Here is an 18,705-nt window from a genome sequence, read left to right as displayed (position 1 = left end):
GTGGCCCCCGGGCCGCCAATTGCCCACCCTTGCCTTAATCAGTTCAGTTTACTTTTTAATCCGTGTAAGAGCTCCCTGTGCCGTGTCGGTTCATCATAGACGATCTTTGTCTAAAACTAGGACCGTCTCGCGCTCGCTTTATACGTCATTCTCCATCAGTTTGGTCTTCGGTTTGGACATTTTAAATATTACACAATATTTAAAACGCTTAAGAGTGTTTATTTGTAACGTATACATATTAGACTTTTTAATTATATTTAGCTAAATAGCACTGCTTTTAGCAATTAAAAAAACACTGAAACTTTGTTGCACAAATATGACGTCAGAGCGCCAAAGTCAAAATGCCAGCTCGTAGCGTTTGAATGAAGGGTGTTTTACGATGCGAAATAAACTCAAACAAATCAAGAAATGTAAAACTGCATCACCCCAAACCAAAGACCCGCTGTGGACAGAAGAGGTGCTGCTAGTGTTGTCAGAGTCGAGTTGCTCTGACGATGAAGAAAAAGACCCCGCATCGTTTGCAGGAAAGGACAGATGTCGAGTTGCTGCTGATGTCTGCTCCACCAGAATAAACGAACCACTCCAGGAAATGAGGATGACTTGTGGCACAAAAGGCGTTAAAATTGCTCCCATTTTCCTGAACACAACACAGCACAGCAGCTGTGATGGGAAGCTGGATCAACTTAAAGAGAGGCTGCAGAAATCAGAGCTCCCTCCTCACAGTAAAGATGTGCAACAGCTGGAAAATCACCGGCAGCGACTGTCGACAGTGTCCCACCTGACAAAGAGAAAGGGGTCCTGTAGAGACAAGCTTTCAGCCTCAGTTCTGCACTGTCATCTGGAAAACATCCAAACATCTAACCCTGCATTTCCAGTCCAAGCAGTGTTCAGCACTTTGCAGAAGAAAGCGAGTGAGGGTCTGCATGCTTTCAGATCTAAAGGTGAGGTCTCTGTAACAATTCTGATGATCTTCAGTTTAATTTAACAAAGCCGTCCCATCTCATTGAACTTGTGCTTCTTTAAAAAAAAAAAAATCTCTTTTCAAAGTAGAAAACGCCCCCAACCTCGGCTCCCTTCACTTAAAGGAGAAGAGAAAACGCAGGAATGAAAGCTCAGAGAGGGTGCCCAAGCGTCTCAGGTCCGGTGTCACAGCAGAGGGTGCTGCTGGTACGGATCACTGTCAAACACCGCCGCACAGTGTCCAGGAAAGTCCTGTCCTGGCGGGGAAGAAGCAGTCCAGAATCAACAGGCTAAGTCGCACACACAGACTAAAGCAGCGAAGTGGACGCCAACCAGGCCTGGTGAATACCAGTGAACTGAATTCTGGACTAATAACCCAATGTGACAGTAAGACACTCAAAATCTCTGACAGTCCCCAAACAGGTACATGTTTCTACCTAGTTTCTACCTTTTAATTGCACAGTTTAAGTTTGTTTCATCTTGGGGTATTCTTTAAATCTTTTTTTTCCTGTTAATATATATGAATGGGAGGGGGGGCGTCGGTTTTGTGGTTTAATTTGTAACAAATGTTTCATGTCATGTACGTCTTTGTGACCTGCTACTGGATGCTTTGAATTTCCCTCGGGATCAATAAAGTATCTATCTATCTATCTATCTATCTATCTATCTATGCCATGGTGCCTCCTTTAAAAATCGGAAACTGACCTTTTTCTCATCGTCTGTCCAGATTCAAGTTATGACGATGTTCTCTGGGCAGACAAGTACAGTCCTCAGCACGCACGTGAAGTCATAGGCAACTCTGTGTCTGTGAGTAAACTGCAAAGGTGAGTTTGATGTCACGAGTCCATCGCCCTTTTGCTAATGCCTCTGAAGTCGGTGTGAGTCCAAGTGTGTGATGTTGTTGGTTTTTTTTTTGAGTTCAGTTGGTTGAAGAAATGGAAACTGAGGGCTGACTGCGAGGAAAGGAGGAAACTGGAGGAAAGAAAACGAGAAGAAAACAGCAATGGTGTGGTCTGGATTTATTCACACATTTTCCTTTAATATCTCAGTGTCAGGTTACTTGTGATGTAGTTTCTAAAACGCTGACATGAGCCTGCTTATTTTTTTCCCAACATGACTTTTAATGATGCAGGAGGTCGCAGAGTTTTTCCATGTTTGCGGTGTGTTTGATTGATTGAAAAAAAAGCAACAAGTGTCTTCTTGTGCAGGCTCATGGGACCGTGGAGACTTCCTGGGTGAAGCCGGGGCAGAGGAGGAGGAGCCGCTGTGTAACACGATGCTTATACGAGGACCTCCAGGTGTGGGCAAGACGGCTTCAGTGTATGCCTGTGCCCAGGAGCTCGGCTTCAAGGTCAGAGTCACACTTCAGCAATACCTTTGAATCCTTGTTGTGATCGGCTGATCATCGACATACAGTTTCATATAATCTAAATATGAGCTTGGCATCATTAACATCTTTGTATTAGCGCATCCTCAAGAACAACAGTTCAAACATAAACACATGTCAAATGTAGGACAGGTTGTACTAAGTTTAAAAAGGAAGCCAAGGCAGAAGTGCAAACTGTAGTTCCCTGAGAGTCCGCTTGAGGCTCTTTGCAAAAGCCGAGCAATCTGTGTTAAATCTCATATGAAATGTAAATTAGATAAGTTGAAATAAAGATGTTTACAGCCTCATCATCATTAGCGCATTCATTTGATGTACAGGGCCTTCATTTTTTTTATAACTCTTTTATGACTCACTCTTGAGAAGGTTTGTTCGACTGTATTTTCCATGTACACTTTTAAGGATATAAAAGCTGCTCTTACATTTGGGACCTGGGCGTCAAAAATGAGAATGACACTGTGTGACTCTTTGTCAGTAATCACCAAAACCAGCATGTAGTAACTGCTTGTTCCCTATGAGAACACATCAGAAGGGAATCAACTGGAAAATCATTTCAAGAAGAATAGCACGGCACATTTCAATTTACTTAGAGAGTTAAATCAAGATTTTCAAATCCGAGAATTATCTGGACGTCGCTCTTTTGATAAGACAAATCGTCCGTCTTTATGAACCTTTTCACTCTCAGGTATTTGAGGTGAACTCTTCCTCACAGCGGAGTGGACACCGTGTTCTGTCCCAGCTGAAGGAAGCTACCCAGTCCCACCTAGTGGAGATGTCGGGGAAAGACCCTCTGAAGCCAGCTTACTTCAGCAACTACAGCGGCACTTTAAAAGCTGACACTTTACCTGGTAGGACTCAGATGATGATGACACTGTTTTTTTGAAGATGTTTGTCCAAAATCCTCCTTAGCTTACCATAGACTGTAAATATAAACAGTCTGTTTAACTTACTTACCATTGAAACAAGCATGCAACAAGAATATCCTGTGAAACGCCTGATTCTTTCTGGTTTGTGTCGTGTCTGAATGTTTGTTAGTAGACTGTGCAACTTGTTTTTAACAGGCTTTTCCACTCTTTTCTTCAACAGGAAAAACAGTGACTTCAAAAAGTGTCACCTCCTCCTCAAAAACGAGAGCAGCGCAGAGCTTCGGCCGCTCCGCTCGCAAAAGAAAAGCTAACCCAGCCACAGTCAGTTTGGCCAACTACTTTAAGATGAAGAACAGAGCGGATCTCTTGCACTCTGGTGGCCTGTCGCCATCTGAAAAAACAGACGGCAAGAAACCAGGCAACCAAACAACAGGCTGTGATCACAGAGTGCCACAGAAGAAGAAAACGGCCACATCACTCATTCTGTTTGAGGAGGTAAAACCCACACTGTCTGACGTGTCATTTAATAGATACAACAAGTCAGCAGCTGTGTTTGTTCTGGGCTGAAAGGTTTGCAACTGTCTGCTCCCACAGGTTGATGTCATATTTGATGATGACGTTGGCTTCCTCGCCGCCATCAAGACTTTCATGTCAACCACTAAAAGACCAGTTATTCTGACCGCCAATGGTAAACACAAATAAACACTGTCATTTTAAGGGTTGAAAGGATTTAAGGACAAGATGTGATTCTAAAAAAAAATGTCTTCCACAGACCCTTCATTCAGAGAAAGATTCAGCTGCTGCATGGAAGACGTCATTTACAAAGCTCCATCAGAGGTAAGAAAAGAGTTCTTACTGTGATGTACTGTCTTTGACATCAGAGGGGAATAGACATTTTTCCCAAAGTAACTTACCCTTTTCTAATGTTTGTAAAAAAAAAAAAAACATGCTTGTCTGCTTGTTGTACACACTGTATAAAAATAGGGACGTCACAACTGCTCCCTGAAGGTGAAGCCAAAACATTTGGCACTCCCCCTACTGACTCTCTGCAGTACAGGTCATAAGATCTACCTCCTCCATGTTAACAGATGGGACATGGGTCAAGTTATAAAATTAAAATACATGAAAATAATTGTTTTCTCAAAAAGGGTTTCTGTCATCGCAATCAGCTCTTATGTCAATTTGTGTCAAAGTGTTCATTTTTTTGGTCGAAGTTAAGCTTTAATTAGTTATTTGATGCTAAAAAGAGCGGATTTAAAGTCACGATAGACCGCCATGATGACAAATACAGCTCATGATTAGCAGAAAAGAGGAGGAACAGTGAGAGAAAAAGGAAATGAACACCCATACAAGAGTCATTGAACTTTCCGTAAACATGAGTGTCTGCTTCAAACTGAAACAAGAATCTGTTCTGCAGAGTTTTGCAAGTTTAAGCTGATGTGTAATGCTGGTATCTTGGCTCTAAATAATGTCACCGGCACAATGTGTCAGGAGATGTAACGTCCATATTTATATAAAGTCAGCGTTGACGTTCTAATTAAACAATCAGACACTTGCTGAATAATAACACCAAGTATGTGAAAACTTTGCCCGTCATAAACTGCCTCCATCTTTTCCTAGGTGAACGTGTGCAGCTACCTACAGCTGGTGGCTTTGGCTGAGAATGTGCATCTGCAGTCTGACGATGCAAGCGGCCTCCTCGGGCTGTCCAGAGGTGACGTCAGACGCAGCCTGCTGCAGCTGCAGCTGTGGGTGAAGAGCGGTGGAGGACTGGTATCTAAAGGTGGAGGCCTGCCTAAGGAGCCTGATTATGTAAAGTGTAAGTTACTCTCAATAAACCAAATCAAGATCCTATCAGGACAAGGATTGTGTTACCAATTACTACTTTTTCAATTTCCTTATCTAGACTCGAGAGTTGCTGAAAGGGGGAACAACTTAGGCTCCCAACTTCCTCAATGTGACACAGGCTGCACTGCTAGCATGCTGGGTCTCCACTCTGCAACACCTGGAAAACTACAAAACCTTTTACAGGTAAGTATTTATTCCTCACCTAGTGTGCAGGAGCTCCAAATAGCAAACACATTCCTACATGAGTTTTTTTTCTTTTCTTCTTCAGTGTCAGTTCTGGTCTGAAGTAGACATGAATGAGCTCCTGAGGCTGCTAGCTGAGAGCTGGAGAAGAGCTGTGCCTTTTCTGTACTCCAACATGGAGCTCCTTCTACTCAGCCCCAACATGGAAACTTCAGTCTGTTCCCTCGACAACGGACCTAGTCCTGGGCTGCAGAGTGAGGTGGCACCCTCTGACAGTCGTCCTCACATCCTGCAGCTGGACGAAGATGTCAGTCCGAAGGCGTCAGCCACAGACAGAAAACCGTGCAGAACTACCTCGAGGCTGAGCAGAAGGAAATATACAACACCAGTGTTTGACAAAACGTCGTCTGCCAAAGTGGAGAAAACGGCCCCAAGAGTTTCATCACTGTCACAGAGAGCTCATCGAACAGCCCAAAGTTCAGGAGAGAAAACTGAAAAACCTGCAGCCAATTTGGTGACCGACTGTTTGGACAACTTGACCGACTTTTTTGATCTCATGTCATACATCGATGCCACGATTCCTGCTGCCGTGCCTGTTGTCTCAGGCTCGTGCAAACCCGAGGCGTTTGTCTGGACAGGAGCCGAGATTAAGGACGGCTTGTTGGATGAGATGAGGGAGGAGGAGGAGGAGGAGGGGGGCAGGAGCTGGAGCCAGGAGATGCTGTTGGATTTTCAGGCTGCTGTTGAGGGCTTGGGGTCTCACAGGTGTTGTTGTTGTTGGCAGTCTAAGGTGTGGCGCGAAGCCCAAAAACATAGACAGGAACTGGGAGACACAGAGTGGAGGAGGCTGCTGGAGAGGCTGACACCACCTGTCTCATTGAACAGACACGGCCTAAGCTTTACTCTTCAACCTCTGTGTGCACCAAGGTGAGTCTATTCTCCATCCCAACTTGTTAAAATAGATGAAAAGATTTGGTGTTATACGCTTGTCAGATGTATTGATTTTATGTTTATGCCATGTCATATTCATGCTTGTCTTCTCCAGTGTGTCCCAAAGGAGGTACGAGCTGAGCAGAAAGGTGCAGTGTAGTAAGTCCTTCAGCCTGCTGGGGAACAGGAGAGCTGTCAGTGTCGACTACCTGCCCGTCCTTCGCTTCATCTGTCGCTTTCAGAGAGCACAGCAACACACAGAGAAGCCACCCAGGTGAGACTGACACAGTACAGATTTAAAATCACTTTCTAATCAATTGGTCAACAATCGTCAGATCCAAAAGTGCATTATTAATAATGAAAGCTTTGTTTTTAATTTAAAGGTCACATATTATCCTCCTTTCCAAGCAGTATAAATAAGTGTCAGAGTTCCCCAAAAAGATGTATTTGAAGTTTCTTGTTCTAAATCCACTCTGATCCTGTATTTGATCATGCCTTTAAACCCCTCTATTTCAACCCTGCTCAGAACAGGCTGTTTCTGTGTCTGTAGCTTTAAATGTAAATGAGCCGTGTCTGACCACGCCCCCTCTCTGGAAGGGTTATGGATGCTCGGGCTTTCTCGCTCCATGTCCGATTGTTTACAGTGAGAAGGCAAGACTCAGAGGGGCAGAACAAACACCTAGCTGTGGGAGTGTCACCCACCTGGGGGTGCTCAAACAGGCCGTTTGGAGATGTTTTCTGAAAAGTGGAGCAGGCAAAAGACGGAGAAGATGGATTTTTCTCATAATTGGGGGGTTTGTAGACAGACTAGAGACACATATTAGTGTTAGAAAACATGATAAAGTGTATTTTACATAATGTGACCTTTAAGAAATATCAGGGTAGTAAGTGTGACATTCAGTGGCACATTATGTTAATCATATCTTAAGTCATACTTTCTTTATCAAACAGAATCCGTGACATTAAAGTCTTCAATTTGACTCACTGCTTAATGAAATGTTAACAGAAAATTTGCTCTCAAAGTTATAATGATGTATCTCCCAAATAAGGTGCCCGAACTACCTCAACAGCAGCCGCCTGGGCCTCTCGAAGTCGACCATTCAACTCCTGGCTGAAGATTTTTCGTAGAGAAAAGTACAGCCTCACGTCCTCACTGTACTCAGTATTTATTTATTGTGCATTTATTTGACCTGAAAACTGTCTTTGCCCAAGACGGAGAATCGCCTTTTTACATGTATGTGCGACTGTAAAAATTAAATAAAAAAATCTATTTTTATAATTTAAAAATCTATTTTTGGCGCACCGTCATTATTCAGGCAGTAATGTGGGTTACTGGTGACAATGCAGTGTTTAACACAAACCAACAGGAGAGAAGACAAAGGCTGATCATAGATATTACTTTATGCAAAGTAGTGAATTATTTTGTACAGCAAAAATTACAAAATAGATTCACAACCCTGACACTCAGCATCCAAAATAACAGTGGGAAGGTTTGTTTTTTAACAGCTAGAATATTGAATGTATGAACCACCACCAGATCTGTTCCAAGCTTAAACATTTGGTAAAACTCTAAACGGGCTCAGAGTTCCTCAGGAGATTTGTTTGAGTGGATGAAGTGCATGTTCACGGCAGAGATCGCCTCCATGCGCTGGCTAGCTGGAAGACTGGCTGAGCAGCTCGTAAAAAGTCACAGCCTGAAGCAGCGCGTCACAAAGTTCCTCTCCTCCTCTCCTGCTGCCCAGCTGGAAAGCATTCCTGTACTTCATCAGCAGATTTGGGGGGAAGTTAATCCGAGGAAGCTTCTGTGTCACCGACTCAGTCATCAGCTGTCGCACCGCCTGTGCCCCGCTGGTCCGCGCATCCCCCACCATGAGTCCAAAGTGACGTCCCACAGCGGTACGCATCATGTTCAAAACTCTGCAGAGAAAGAAAAGTTTTGTTTTTTTTTAAATCCAAGGCAAAGTACACTTCAAGATCACTGTCACTTAAAGTACCTGGGAGGAATGTTGGAGTCTGGAGGGGTGTTTCTAGGCTCCAGCAGAGCGAACAGCATGGCCTCCACAGCCCTCATGTGGGCCATGATGGGGAACAGAGTCGTATTCTGGACTGAGATAGAGGATTTCTCTATTATGTAGAAGTCTGCCGACGGGAGAAGTGTCACTAACGCAGATACCTAGAGAGGGGGGGGGGGGGGGGGAGAACAAAAATCACATTTGTGAAATTGTATATATATATATGCACTTGATACCTGACCAGGACTCGATCCAAAACGTTGACGTAAACACAATGGCTGCTGCTTCTTGTAGTCGTACTCACATCGTTCAAGTAAGCAGAGGCCATGTACGTCCCCCTCAAGAAATTTGGACAATCGAGCTGCTGCCAGTCCAGTACGGTCATCCCTCGGTCCACATTCGCCCAGGCTATTTTCTGAGTCCCACAGACTATAGACACAACGTTATTGGCCTCCTGAGAAAACACAATCATGATGACGTGAGGTAAACGTGAATAATCCTGCCTTTTCTTTTTCAGTTCAACATTTTGATTGACGTCTGAAATGTCAAGACGGGAACCTTACAAGGATGGCTAATGTCAGCGTCTAGGTGTTGTTGTCGTCGTTCATGATGAATTTTGTCAAGAATGTAAATGTAGGTGACCTCAGTTAAATAATCTAATCGTGTCAGTTCTGCGTTACACACAGGTGGCAACAAAGTTCAGATGTCTTTAACCAGTAAAGGAGGGTGTAAGAAATGCCACAGTGACAAATTCTTAAAACTTCATTCTCTACTTATTCTTGACACTTCTAGAGATTAACAGTTGTTCATTAATCTGTATCCCACAGAAGTGAGAGAGAAAGTCTTCATAGAAGTGAAATAGTAAAATATAAAGTAACCCTTACAGCCTCTGAGACACATCCAGACCTCTAGTCTCAGCCCTGTGGAATAAGGCTGCACTATTAAATCAATCGTTATTGCAATATAAACACATCGCAGAAGTTTTAATTTATTGCAGTCAGTCATGCTTTCTCACTCGGCTTGTGTAAGCATTTTAACTGTTTGATCTTTGGCTTGGGTATCATGGCCATGCTTTCACAACATTATGATGCAGTCAGATGAATATATAACAATAATATATAATATAACAAGCTGATTAGGAGGGCTGGCTCTGCGCTGGGGACTCGCTGTGGAGCCTCTGGAGGTGGTGATGGGGAGAAGGATGATACAGAAACTGTTGAACATTATGGACACTAACATGCATCCCTTACACAATCTCGTGTGTGAACAAAAGAGTGTTTTTAGTGGGAGGCTACGGCAGCTAAGCCGCAAAAAGGACAGATTGAAAAATACTTTTTTACCGACTGCAATTGCACTTTATAACGACTCCCCTTTACGTAAGGACAGGAGACATTTAAACTTTTAAACTTTAGCCTGAGCTGCATATATCAAACTGTATATTTGCACACTTGACTGCTTTTTTATAATAATTCTTTATTTATCTATCATACTATGCACTGGCAGAGCTAGTGTTTTGTACTGTTATCTATGAGTAAGTTACTTATGCACATGGACCATCCATACCACTTTTTTTATCCTGGCTTTGTATTGTGGGCTCATGTTTTTTTTGTATGGGTGGGATATGTATGTATATATGTGTTTGTTTGTATATATGTGTTGTGTGTTTGTATGTATATATGTGTTTGTTTGTATATATGTGTTGTGTGTTTGTATGTATATATGTGTTGTGTGTTTGTATATATATATGTGTTGTGTTGTGTGTTTGTATATATGTGTTGTGTGTTTGTATGTATATATGTGTTGTGTTGTGTGTTTGTATATATATATATATGTGTTGTGTGTTTGTATGTATATATGTGTTGTGTTGTGTGTTTGTATATATGTGTTGTGTGTTTGTATGTATATATGTGTTGTGTGTTTGTATGTATATATGTGTTGTGTTGTGTTGTGTGTTTGTATGTATATATGTGTTGTGTTGTGTGTTTGTATATATGTGTTGTGTGTTTGTATGTATATATGTGTTGTGTGTTTGTATATATGTGTTGTGTTGTGTGTTTGTATATATATATGTGTTGTGTGTTTGTATATATGTGTTGTGTTGTGTGTTTGTATATATATATGTGTTGTGTGTTTGTATATATGTGTTGTGTGTTTGTATATATATATATATGTGTTGTGTGTTTGTATGTATATATGTGTTGTGTTGTGTGTTTGTATGTATATATGTGTTGTGTGTTTGTATGTATATATGTGTTGTGTGTTTGTATGTATATATGTGTTGTGTTGTGTGTTTGTATGTATATATGTGTTGTGTGTTTGTATATATGTGTTGTGTTGTGTGTTTGTATATATATATGTGTTGTGTGTTTGTATATATGTGTTGTGTTGTGTGTTTGTATATATGTGTTGTGTTGTGTGTTTGTATATATGTGTTGTGTTGTGTGTTTGTATATATGTGTTGTGTTGTGTGTTTGTATGTATGCTGGCTGCTGGAACACCTAAATTCCCCTGCTGGGATGAATAAAGTATATCTTATTTTATCTTTATCTTATAATATTTTGGCTTTTTGGGATTATTTTGGATTTAGAAGGGACATGTTGGGAACACAGGTATTGTAACATGAAGAACAGATTGGCAAAGATCCTGAGATATAGTTATTATGCTCCCTTTAATTTGTGTTTATTTATGAAGCTTCTTCTCATCGCAATACTGAACAATGCACGCCACTTATTGTCCTCATATCGTGCAGGGTTAGTACTGTACAGTATAAAGTAAACGACCAGAGTCATACAGGAACTGATTCTGTCGTCTAAACTCAGAGGTAATGCTGGACTGCTCAGAGCAGGGGTCTCCAACAGGTAGCTCGCGGGCAGGTTTCCAGTAACTCGCCTATAGGTTGACCGACTGTTAAAAATAAAAATAAAAATCTGACGACGGTAAATGCACCTCTTCCCACTATTCATATATTTGGCCCATAAAAACAAGTAGTACTAATGTTTTCTTGGACATTGATGTGAATTTAAGATTACTGATAAGCATTGGCTTATTGCAATTTCACACATGTGCAAACAGTAGATTCATTCAGATGAGCTATGTAAATAAATGCAAAGGATTTGATGCAAGTAGCACTTGGCCACTTTCATTTTTTGAAAGTGGCTCTCAGACCCCTGGCTTAGAGACTTGTGGAGGTGTTGGGAGTGTTGACAAGTCAAAACCTCACCTCCAACCAAGTCCTGTCAACCTCTGGCCTGATGAACTTGGCCAGCTGGATTCTCACTTTCTTCTCCTTCTTCACCGGGTTGAGGATGGAGTTGAACACCGTCACTGCACTCTTGTGCTTGAGCAGCGGCACATCCACCACACTCTCCAGAGTTTTAAAGGGTCCGTTCTTAGTCCTGTGCGCCACAATGTTGAGCGACTTGCGGCCTCTGAGGAGCTTGACGTCGGCCAGCTGCTCCGGGGTGGCGTTGTTCAGCAGGTGGAGGATGGTCTGCTTCTGCTCGGAGGTGTAGCACGCATCCAGCGGTCTGTTGTCCTCTTCGCAGGAGGAGGAGGAGGCCTCGGAGAAGGGGGACGAGAGGGTGGAGTCCAGGGTCTCGAACCCCGCCACGGGGACCCTGCTCCGCCAGCAGCACGTGCACTGGAGATACCGCAGCTCCAGCTCGGGCAGGGCGGCGTGCTGAGGCCGACGGAACAACCCGGACCGTCCTGCGTAATGACCTGCAGGAAAACAGTCCCGTCAAGGTTCAGACATTAAACAACGTGCGCAGCATGTCACATTAGAGCTCTCAGGTGGATACCAACTCGAAAATGTCAGACTCATTTCTTTTCCTAACAAATATATGCTTAAAGCTGCAATAATACTAAAATATCCTCGAAAAAAGTTAAACAATTTAACATATAAACTTGCTAAATTAACATATCCTGGCTTCTACTTCACTTCAAATACCTACTTCTCTGAGCGACCGACGACAAGAACCGCCGAGCGACCCACATATTCTTTATCTTAAACTAATAATTGAATGTTTCTTTTGCAAAATCATTTTTGGAAAATGAACATTTTGTTTTTGCCCTTCGGTTGTTATCCGACGGGTCGGCGTGAAACTACAACACCAGCGACATTGGTTCCGGTTTGCTTCTTCTTTCTCTTCTTAGCGTTTGCGAACCGACGTAAGAGCTTTACAGCGCCACCCAGTGTCTGGCGGTGTGTAATATTTACAGTCTGTGGTAGAGACAAACTACTAATTCAAAGGGAACTGATAATGCCAAATAGAGAGAGCTACGTTAAAAGGCTTTGTCTTTTTCAAGGTTAGGATAACTGTGAGGGAAGAGAAGCTTTCAGAGACACTCAAAGTAATGTAAAGCACTGTCCAAACATGATCCAGTTTAAAAACATGTACAAAGCAATGATTTTCAAAAGGTACAGGGATGAGGGAGAGATTTAAGAAGGAAAAAATAAAAATAATAATAATAATAAAATAAATATAATGATAATTGGGTTCATAAGTTTTGTATACACAGGTGTATGTTAATGTGTATTATATGTATGTAAATTGTACATATAGTAGCCTATATCAAATTGTATATATATATATACATATATAGATTGCAGCTCCTGCAGCCACATGTCGGGCATGGCACTTAACACCAAGTTGATCCTGCTGCTGCGTCTGTGGTTTATGAATGTGTGTGAATAGGATTAGTTAATACTGATGGACACTTTACATAGCAGCCTCTGCCGTCACAGTGTGTGAATGTCTCAGTGTGACCCTGTGGCGTAAAAAGCCCTTTGGTTGTCAGAAGAGTAGAAAAGGGCTACATAAGCTCAAGTCCATTCACAATTCTACACATTTTACTTTATTTTTGCAGCATTGCTCCACAGATCTAAAACAGCAACATGTGATTTTTTTTTGTCTGCCAAAATTGCTCCACTTTTTTTTTTTATTTTTTTTTAGAAGTCGGTTAATTTGCTTAACCTCCAGCAGCTTATGAAAACTATTTTGTCAACATTAATGCGTCACTATTTATTTCACTGCATAAAAATAAATAGTTAATATTTTGAGGTCATTTAAGAGAAAGCCTGAATTGTTTCTCAATCCTGCAACCACAGCCTCCGTTTGAATTAGACTATCAATCTAAACACGTTTTAAAGTTCTTGATGAGGGCTGCATTTTATTTTTACTGCTTGAACTTTTTCCTTCATACCAAGGTGAGTAAGTGTTTTTTTATCCCCCTCACTTCTCCTTTCAATATGTGTGGTTTCTCTTTTACGGTATTCTTCATCGTAAGAGTGAAGACTCATCTGGTGATTTGCCAAACCAAAACGGAGTTCAATTTTCTATGACTACAAGACTTTCATGATAAATTAGCTTTTCAATGATAAATGTATATGTACATATGATAGAAGGGTAAATAAAAGTGTATTTTTGTTTGCTCATGTTGATAAATCAGATTCTGGGCAAACAGTAAAAACCTGCTGGTTCACTAAAGTATATTCTGAGTATTTTCTATGATGTTACTTCTGTTCCTTTCAGAGATACTTTATCTCCACTACATCCCTCTGACAGCAGTATTTAGCTACTTACTTTTATTTATTCATCAATGTATTTTCAGCAGTCTAAAGATATGAAAACTTATAATGAATCAGTGACAACACTTTATAAGTTATGTGCTTCCCATACAAGCCCTTCGGCCTAATTCTGTAATTCAGTCCCTCAGCTTCATACTGCCATTTGTTTCACTTCCTTACTCTGTTATTTCTAGACCTCTGCATTTGTGTGCCGAACAATAAACGTCATGATGCTGAGCTGCTAAGAGGAAATGCTGGCCCGCTGGCTGCTGAGAAGAACTTGTGTTTTTTCACCTCCTACAGAGCAGAAAGGCTTTGTACAAATCAATATGGATTCAATACCGTGTGGCTCGTCTGCTGGGACTTGAATGTCAGTCTGACAGAAGCAACATAGCTTCACTTATGGCCAGTCTGGAAAGAAACAACAGAATCCTGCTCGATTTGGTGCGACAGCCAGGTAACAACGTCTGTGCCGACTGCGGGGCTCCTGGTGAGTACACTCACAACTATTCCCAACCTCGACTTATTCCTTTTGATCTGATATCAACATCATTTGTTTCCCCAACATGTTTTTATATCAGCTTTAGTGTGAAATAACATGAAGTTTTAAGAATGAGGATGATCAACTTTTACATCAGGCCACTGGATTGATAATCATATTTCATATTAAAGTCCCATTTTGTAAATAATCTCTCTGAAGGGGAAGTGATGGCTGCTGTGTTTGTAGTGTTTCCTCCTGTAGCAGCCTGACAGAGACGGTAAACAGAATGTAAAATGAGTTGCTAAAGACAACTAAACCTAATAGATCTATTGAATTCACTGAGCGAATTCATTATATTGTGATCTGTATTTACTGCTCAAACAGACAGCGCTTTACACTGTTGCCTCTTGGAGTAAAACTTGTTGTTTTTTTTTTTCTCTCTCACAGAGCCTGACTGGGGCTCCTGTACTCTTGGTGTGTTTGTGTGCCTGAACTGTTCGGGGTTACATCGTAATTTGCTCACCCTCAACAGAGTGAAATCCATCCGCCTGGATCTCTGGGAGGATTCACTAGTCAAGGTATAGGTTTGTAGTTTGTATTCATTCCTTTTTTGATGTTTATATATATATCTGGGCTTTTCCCTTTATTGGATAGGACAGTGGGATAGAGTAGGAAACCAGGGAGAGAGAGAGAGAGCGGGGAATGACCTGCACAAAGGAGCCAGAGGCCGGACTTAAACCCGGGCCGCCTGCTTGGAGGACTATAGCCTATGTACATGGTGTGCGACCTAACTGTGGTGCGACTTTACGTTGTATTGATTCTATATAGGTATCTGATGAATGGTCATGCTAATTTTTTATTTTTTTTTCACATATTTTATGACTGTAAAGTCATTCAAATATTGAATGACTGACTGAAAGTGATCCTGTCATGTCTGCAGGGGAATTGGCCAGGAGCATAAAAAGCATAAATGACAAAAGGCATCAATAACCAAACAAACTAAACATGAAACATGAATAATGACAGAGAAACATAATCAACGCACTGCATGTGAGATATATCATGTAGGCGGTCTGTACCTGCACCCTGAAGTTGAACGTTCATATTCAGACTAAAAGCGATGCTTTTGTCATGATTTTGTGATAATGCGCTGGCCACTGCAGACAAATGTGCTCTCATATGAACTGTCCTTATTCTAACTCTGTCAACCTTACTGCCTGTGGTTACAGTTCATGCAGGAAAGGGGGAACTCTGCAGCCAAAGCCATTTTTGAAAAGTGTGTCCCTGCTTTCTACTACCGGCCACAACAGAAGGACTGCATGTGAGTCACTGCCTGCACGTTCACCTTCTGTTCACGTCATTAGTGCAGAGGAAGTACGACGCGAAGAATCAACATATGAAGCATTTAGTGAATGGGAGTGGGGAGCTACAGAAAGAGGAACCAACGCTTCAAGTTTGACACTCCCCTCTTAATTCCTCACATCATCGTACATCTTTGGTCCTCTTAGTTTTCAATTCATGTTGCAGGTTTCTCGCTTTGCTTGGGTTCTTATTTCATTTAAAAGTCGGTGGAGTTTCTCTTGTGTTGTTTCACTTCTTCCTGCTGTCGGATTATAAAGTTGTTTCACTTTATTTGGGTTCATTTGGTTTCTTCTAATGAATGCTACTGCTTGTATGTCAAAGCCCTTTGTGTTTTTGAAGGTGCCATATAAATAAAGTCATACATATGAATAATAGGTCGTTGCTCTTATGTGAGTTTTGACTGGGCTTTGCTTTCAGAGTTCTTAAAGAACAGTGGGTCCGAGCCAAGTATGAAAGAAAAGAATTCACCGGAGAAAACTGCTTCCATCGGCAGGCTTACAGCTCAGGTCATCATCCTGTGAATTATTATTTTTATCTACATTTACGTATAATTTCACTCTGCATAGGATGCGCTTTGATTGGTTTTAATGCCATTTTCTTTTTTATTTGAAATGTGCTCCATCTAAAGCAGACATGTTTGAGGCTATACTGTGGAAGAAGGGCAAAGACAAGAAGCAGTTTCTCAAGAGGATCTTCCTGCTGTCCCGGAAAGACTTCACCCTAAAGTACTTCATTAAAGAGGATGTGAGTAAAGCTCTTTTGCAGTATCATCATCTTATCCCCTTTTCTTTCTTTTCTTTTTTTTTTGCTGAGCAGCTCGTCTTTTGTCTTTTGTCATTTTTTTTTTTTTTTAATTGTTCCTCAAACCTTTTATCAATTTCAAGTCCAAGTCTCCCAAAGCTGTCATCTCCATGAAGGACCTGAATGCAGTTTTCCAGCCAGAGAAAATCGGTCAAGCTCACGGCCTGCAGATCTCCTACCTGCAGGACGAACGCACGAGGAATCTGTTTGTGTATCACGAGAGTGGACATGTGAGCGTCAACACACTTCACTTGTGGGCATTCAAATCAATGTCACTCACCGTTCTTTCAGCTAAAGGTTTCACAGATGATGCATTTCTTTTTTTCTTATCTTACTTTACAGCTTATTGTGTCCTTTTTCAATGCTATACGGGCAACACGCTTGTCTTACCTCCAGAAGAAAAATCCCACTCTTCAAACCAATGAAGTGAGACACGTTTCTAAAAGATTCAGATTCTCAGAGTGTCTTTAAGACTTGATTAGTTAACTGTCTGACTTTCATTTCTTTGCACAGTTAATACCTCAGATTACAAGACACTGCCTGAAGGAGGGATACATGGAGAAAACCGGCCCAACGGTCTGTCACCTGTTGAATGTAGAAAAGAGTACATTTTATTTATTGTGCCTTGTTTTGTCTCCTTAGTGAATTTGATTCTTTCTTTTCTTTTTCATGACTGTGGTCACCTCGTTGGTTTGTTTGTTTGTGTCATTTTTCAGCAACGGGAGCCCTTCAAGAAGAGGTGGTTCACGCTGTGCTCATTAAACAGGAAGCTCCTTTACTTCAAAACTCCTCTGGTAATCACAAAATGACCCTGAAAAAGATTAGTTGACGATTAAGCGGTGATTTGTGCTTCTTTAAACGTGTTTCTGTGTCCGTCGTCACCGTCAGGACGCCACAGAGCTGGGCGCTGTCTTCATCGGCACGGAGGGCCACAGTTACTCTGTTTCAGAGTTCAGCGGGCGGAGCTCGAGGGGAGGCCGCTGGCACTGTGGCATCACGCTGGAGACTCCGGGCAGGCAGTTTATGTTCATGTGCGAGCTGGAGCAGGAGCAGAAGGAGTGGCTGGAGGCCTTCACAAAGGTCATCTCTAAGCCCATGACCCCTGAGGACTACTCTAGTAAGACGCTGTTAAGAACACCTTTAATGAGTCTGTGTGTTTGACTGTCTTTAACCGGGCTATTTCACACACTAGAAAGACAATACAGGTTAAATAATAGTGAATTTCTTTTAGATTTCTTAAAATACGGGACTAAACAGCTCAATATTAGAGAGTCAAAAGGCATTTGAGAACAACCTATTGGATGTTTTTGTAAGTGCCCATAAGGCAGACTGTGCTTAAAATAATGTCAAGGTTATATCGATGAAAATAGAGAGTATCAGGTAGAGGCAAAAAATGGGAAAAGGAAACTAATATATGCATTTCTGAGGAAGCCTACACAAAATACTTTGACATTTTCTTCAGTTATATTATTGGCCATTTTTCCCTCATTGGATAGGACAGATAAAGAGAGACAGGGAGTGTACGGAGGAGAGAGAGGGGGGATGACATGCAGCAAAAGGCTGAGGTAGGATTTGAACCCAGAGCCGCTGTGATGAGGACTAAGCCTCCATACGAGCTTCATTACCTCTAGGCTATCAGTGACCCAACACTGTGACTTTCAATGGAGGACAACAAGCTCCATCATGGAGATTGTTTGGTTGGATGAGGCTTATAAGATATTACTCAGAAATTCTCACAGTGCGGAATTTTTATCTGCTGCTGGAGGGACTGTGGCTCCCAGTACGCTCATCATGATCACCTGTTTTGAGCCACTCCATACTTGAAGAATGAAGGAATGTATTTAGAACTTTAGAATTTATTTTTACGGAGCAGAGAGACTCCCCATAATCTGTTGTTGTTTGTTTGTTTTTCTTTTAGTTTAGTTTTATAATTATATTGTTAAAAACGGAAACGATGGATCGCATTTAAAGTTATCTAACAGATGTTGAGTTTAAAATTGACTATGACTTTATGTGATTAAAAAAAAAATAATAATAATAAAAAGAGAAAATAATCTGTATGTAAATACCCACTCGTTACTCTTTCTGTTGTTGATAGATGAAGCCACCTTGAGGAGGGGGAAATGAAGATCCTTTTGGGACAGAAGGGGCCGATGCCTTACTCCGATAAGATGCTTGAGAACCTGTTGTCTGGATGAATGAACCTTCACAGGCAGGACTTCTTCACACCGGCGTCAACAGTGAACTCAGACACTTTGCTTGGACTACAGTGATTACAACGTGACACCTTGATGAACGGTCACAGCGAG

General features: G+C 41.6%; 3 protein-coding genes across 3 annotated transcripts; 2 read left to right on the top strand and 1 right to left on the bottom strand.

Annotated features, from left to right (window-relative positions):
* The first annotated feature begins 486 nt into the window (after positions 1-486).
* atad5b (ATPase family AAA domain containing 5b) lies at positions 487-7,452 on the top strand. Its single transcript, XM_061060196.1, has 14 exons — positions 487-941; positions 1,048-1,383; positions 1,688-1,784; positions 1,884-1,966; positions 2,169-2,311; positions 3,030-3,192; positions 3,431-3,705; positions 3,805-3,898; positions 3,983-4,047; positions 4,831-5,029; positions 5,117-5,241; positions 5,327-6,168; positions 6,287-6,445; positions 7,221-7,452. The coding sequence occupies exons 1-14, from the start codon at positions 590-592 to the stop codon at positions 7,297-7,299; spliced, it is 3,012 nt and encodes a 1,003-aa protein (XP_060916179.1). The 5' UTR covers positions 487-589; the 3' UTR covers positions 7,300-7,452.
* A 102-nt stretch (positions 7,453-7,554) lies between these two features.
* Positions 7,555-12,293, bottom strand: tefm (transcription elongation factor, mitochondrial). The gene is made up of 5 exons (XM_061060208.1): positions 12,137-12,293; positions 11,404-11,903; positions 8,488-8,637; positions 8,166-8,344; positions 7,555-8,088 (listed from the first exon to the last, which is right to left on the bottom strand). Exons 1-5 carry the CDS (start codon positions 12,177-12,179, stop codon positions 7,824-7,826), a joined length of 1,137 nt encoding a protein of 378 aa, XP_060916191.1. The 5' UTR covers positions 12,180-12,293; the 3' UTR covers positions 7,555-7,823.
* Positions 12,294-13,967: 1,674 nt separating this feature from the next.
* LOC132991401 (arf-GAP with dual PH domain-containing protein 2-like) lies at positions 13,968-18,559 on the top strand. The gene is made up of 11 exons (XM_061060178.1): positions 13,968-14,242; positions 14,681-14,811; positions 15,463-15,554; positions 16,013-16,101; positions 16,227-16,339; positions 16,480-16,626; positions 16,739-16,822; positions 16,910-16,972; positions 17,113-17,190; positions 17,285-17,513; positions 18,495-18,559. The coding sequence occupies exons 1-11, from the start codon at positions 14,155-14,157 to the stop codon at positions 18,521-18,523; spliced, it is 1,143 nt and encodes a 380-aa protein (XP_060916161.1). The 5' UTR covers positions 13,968-14,154; the 3' UTR covers positions 18,524-18,559.
* The last annotated feature ends 146 nt before the right edge of the window (positions 18,560-18,705 follow it).

Source organism: Labrus mixtus, chromosome 2 (assembly GCF_963584025.1).
Source record: "Labrus mixtus chromosome 2, fLabMix1.1, whole genome shotgun sequence".
NCBI lineage: Eukaryota > Metazoa > Chordata > Actinopteri > Labriformes > Labridae > Labrus > Labrus mixtus.
Note: the sequence above shows the minus strand (reverse complement) of the source record. Positions and strands in the feature narration are given on the sequence as shown.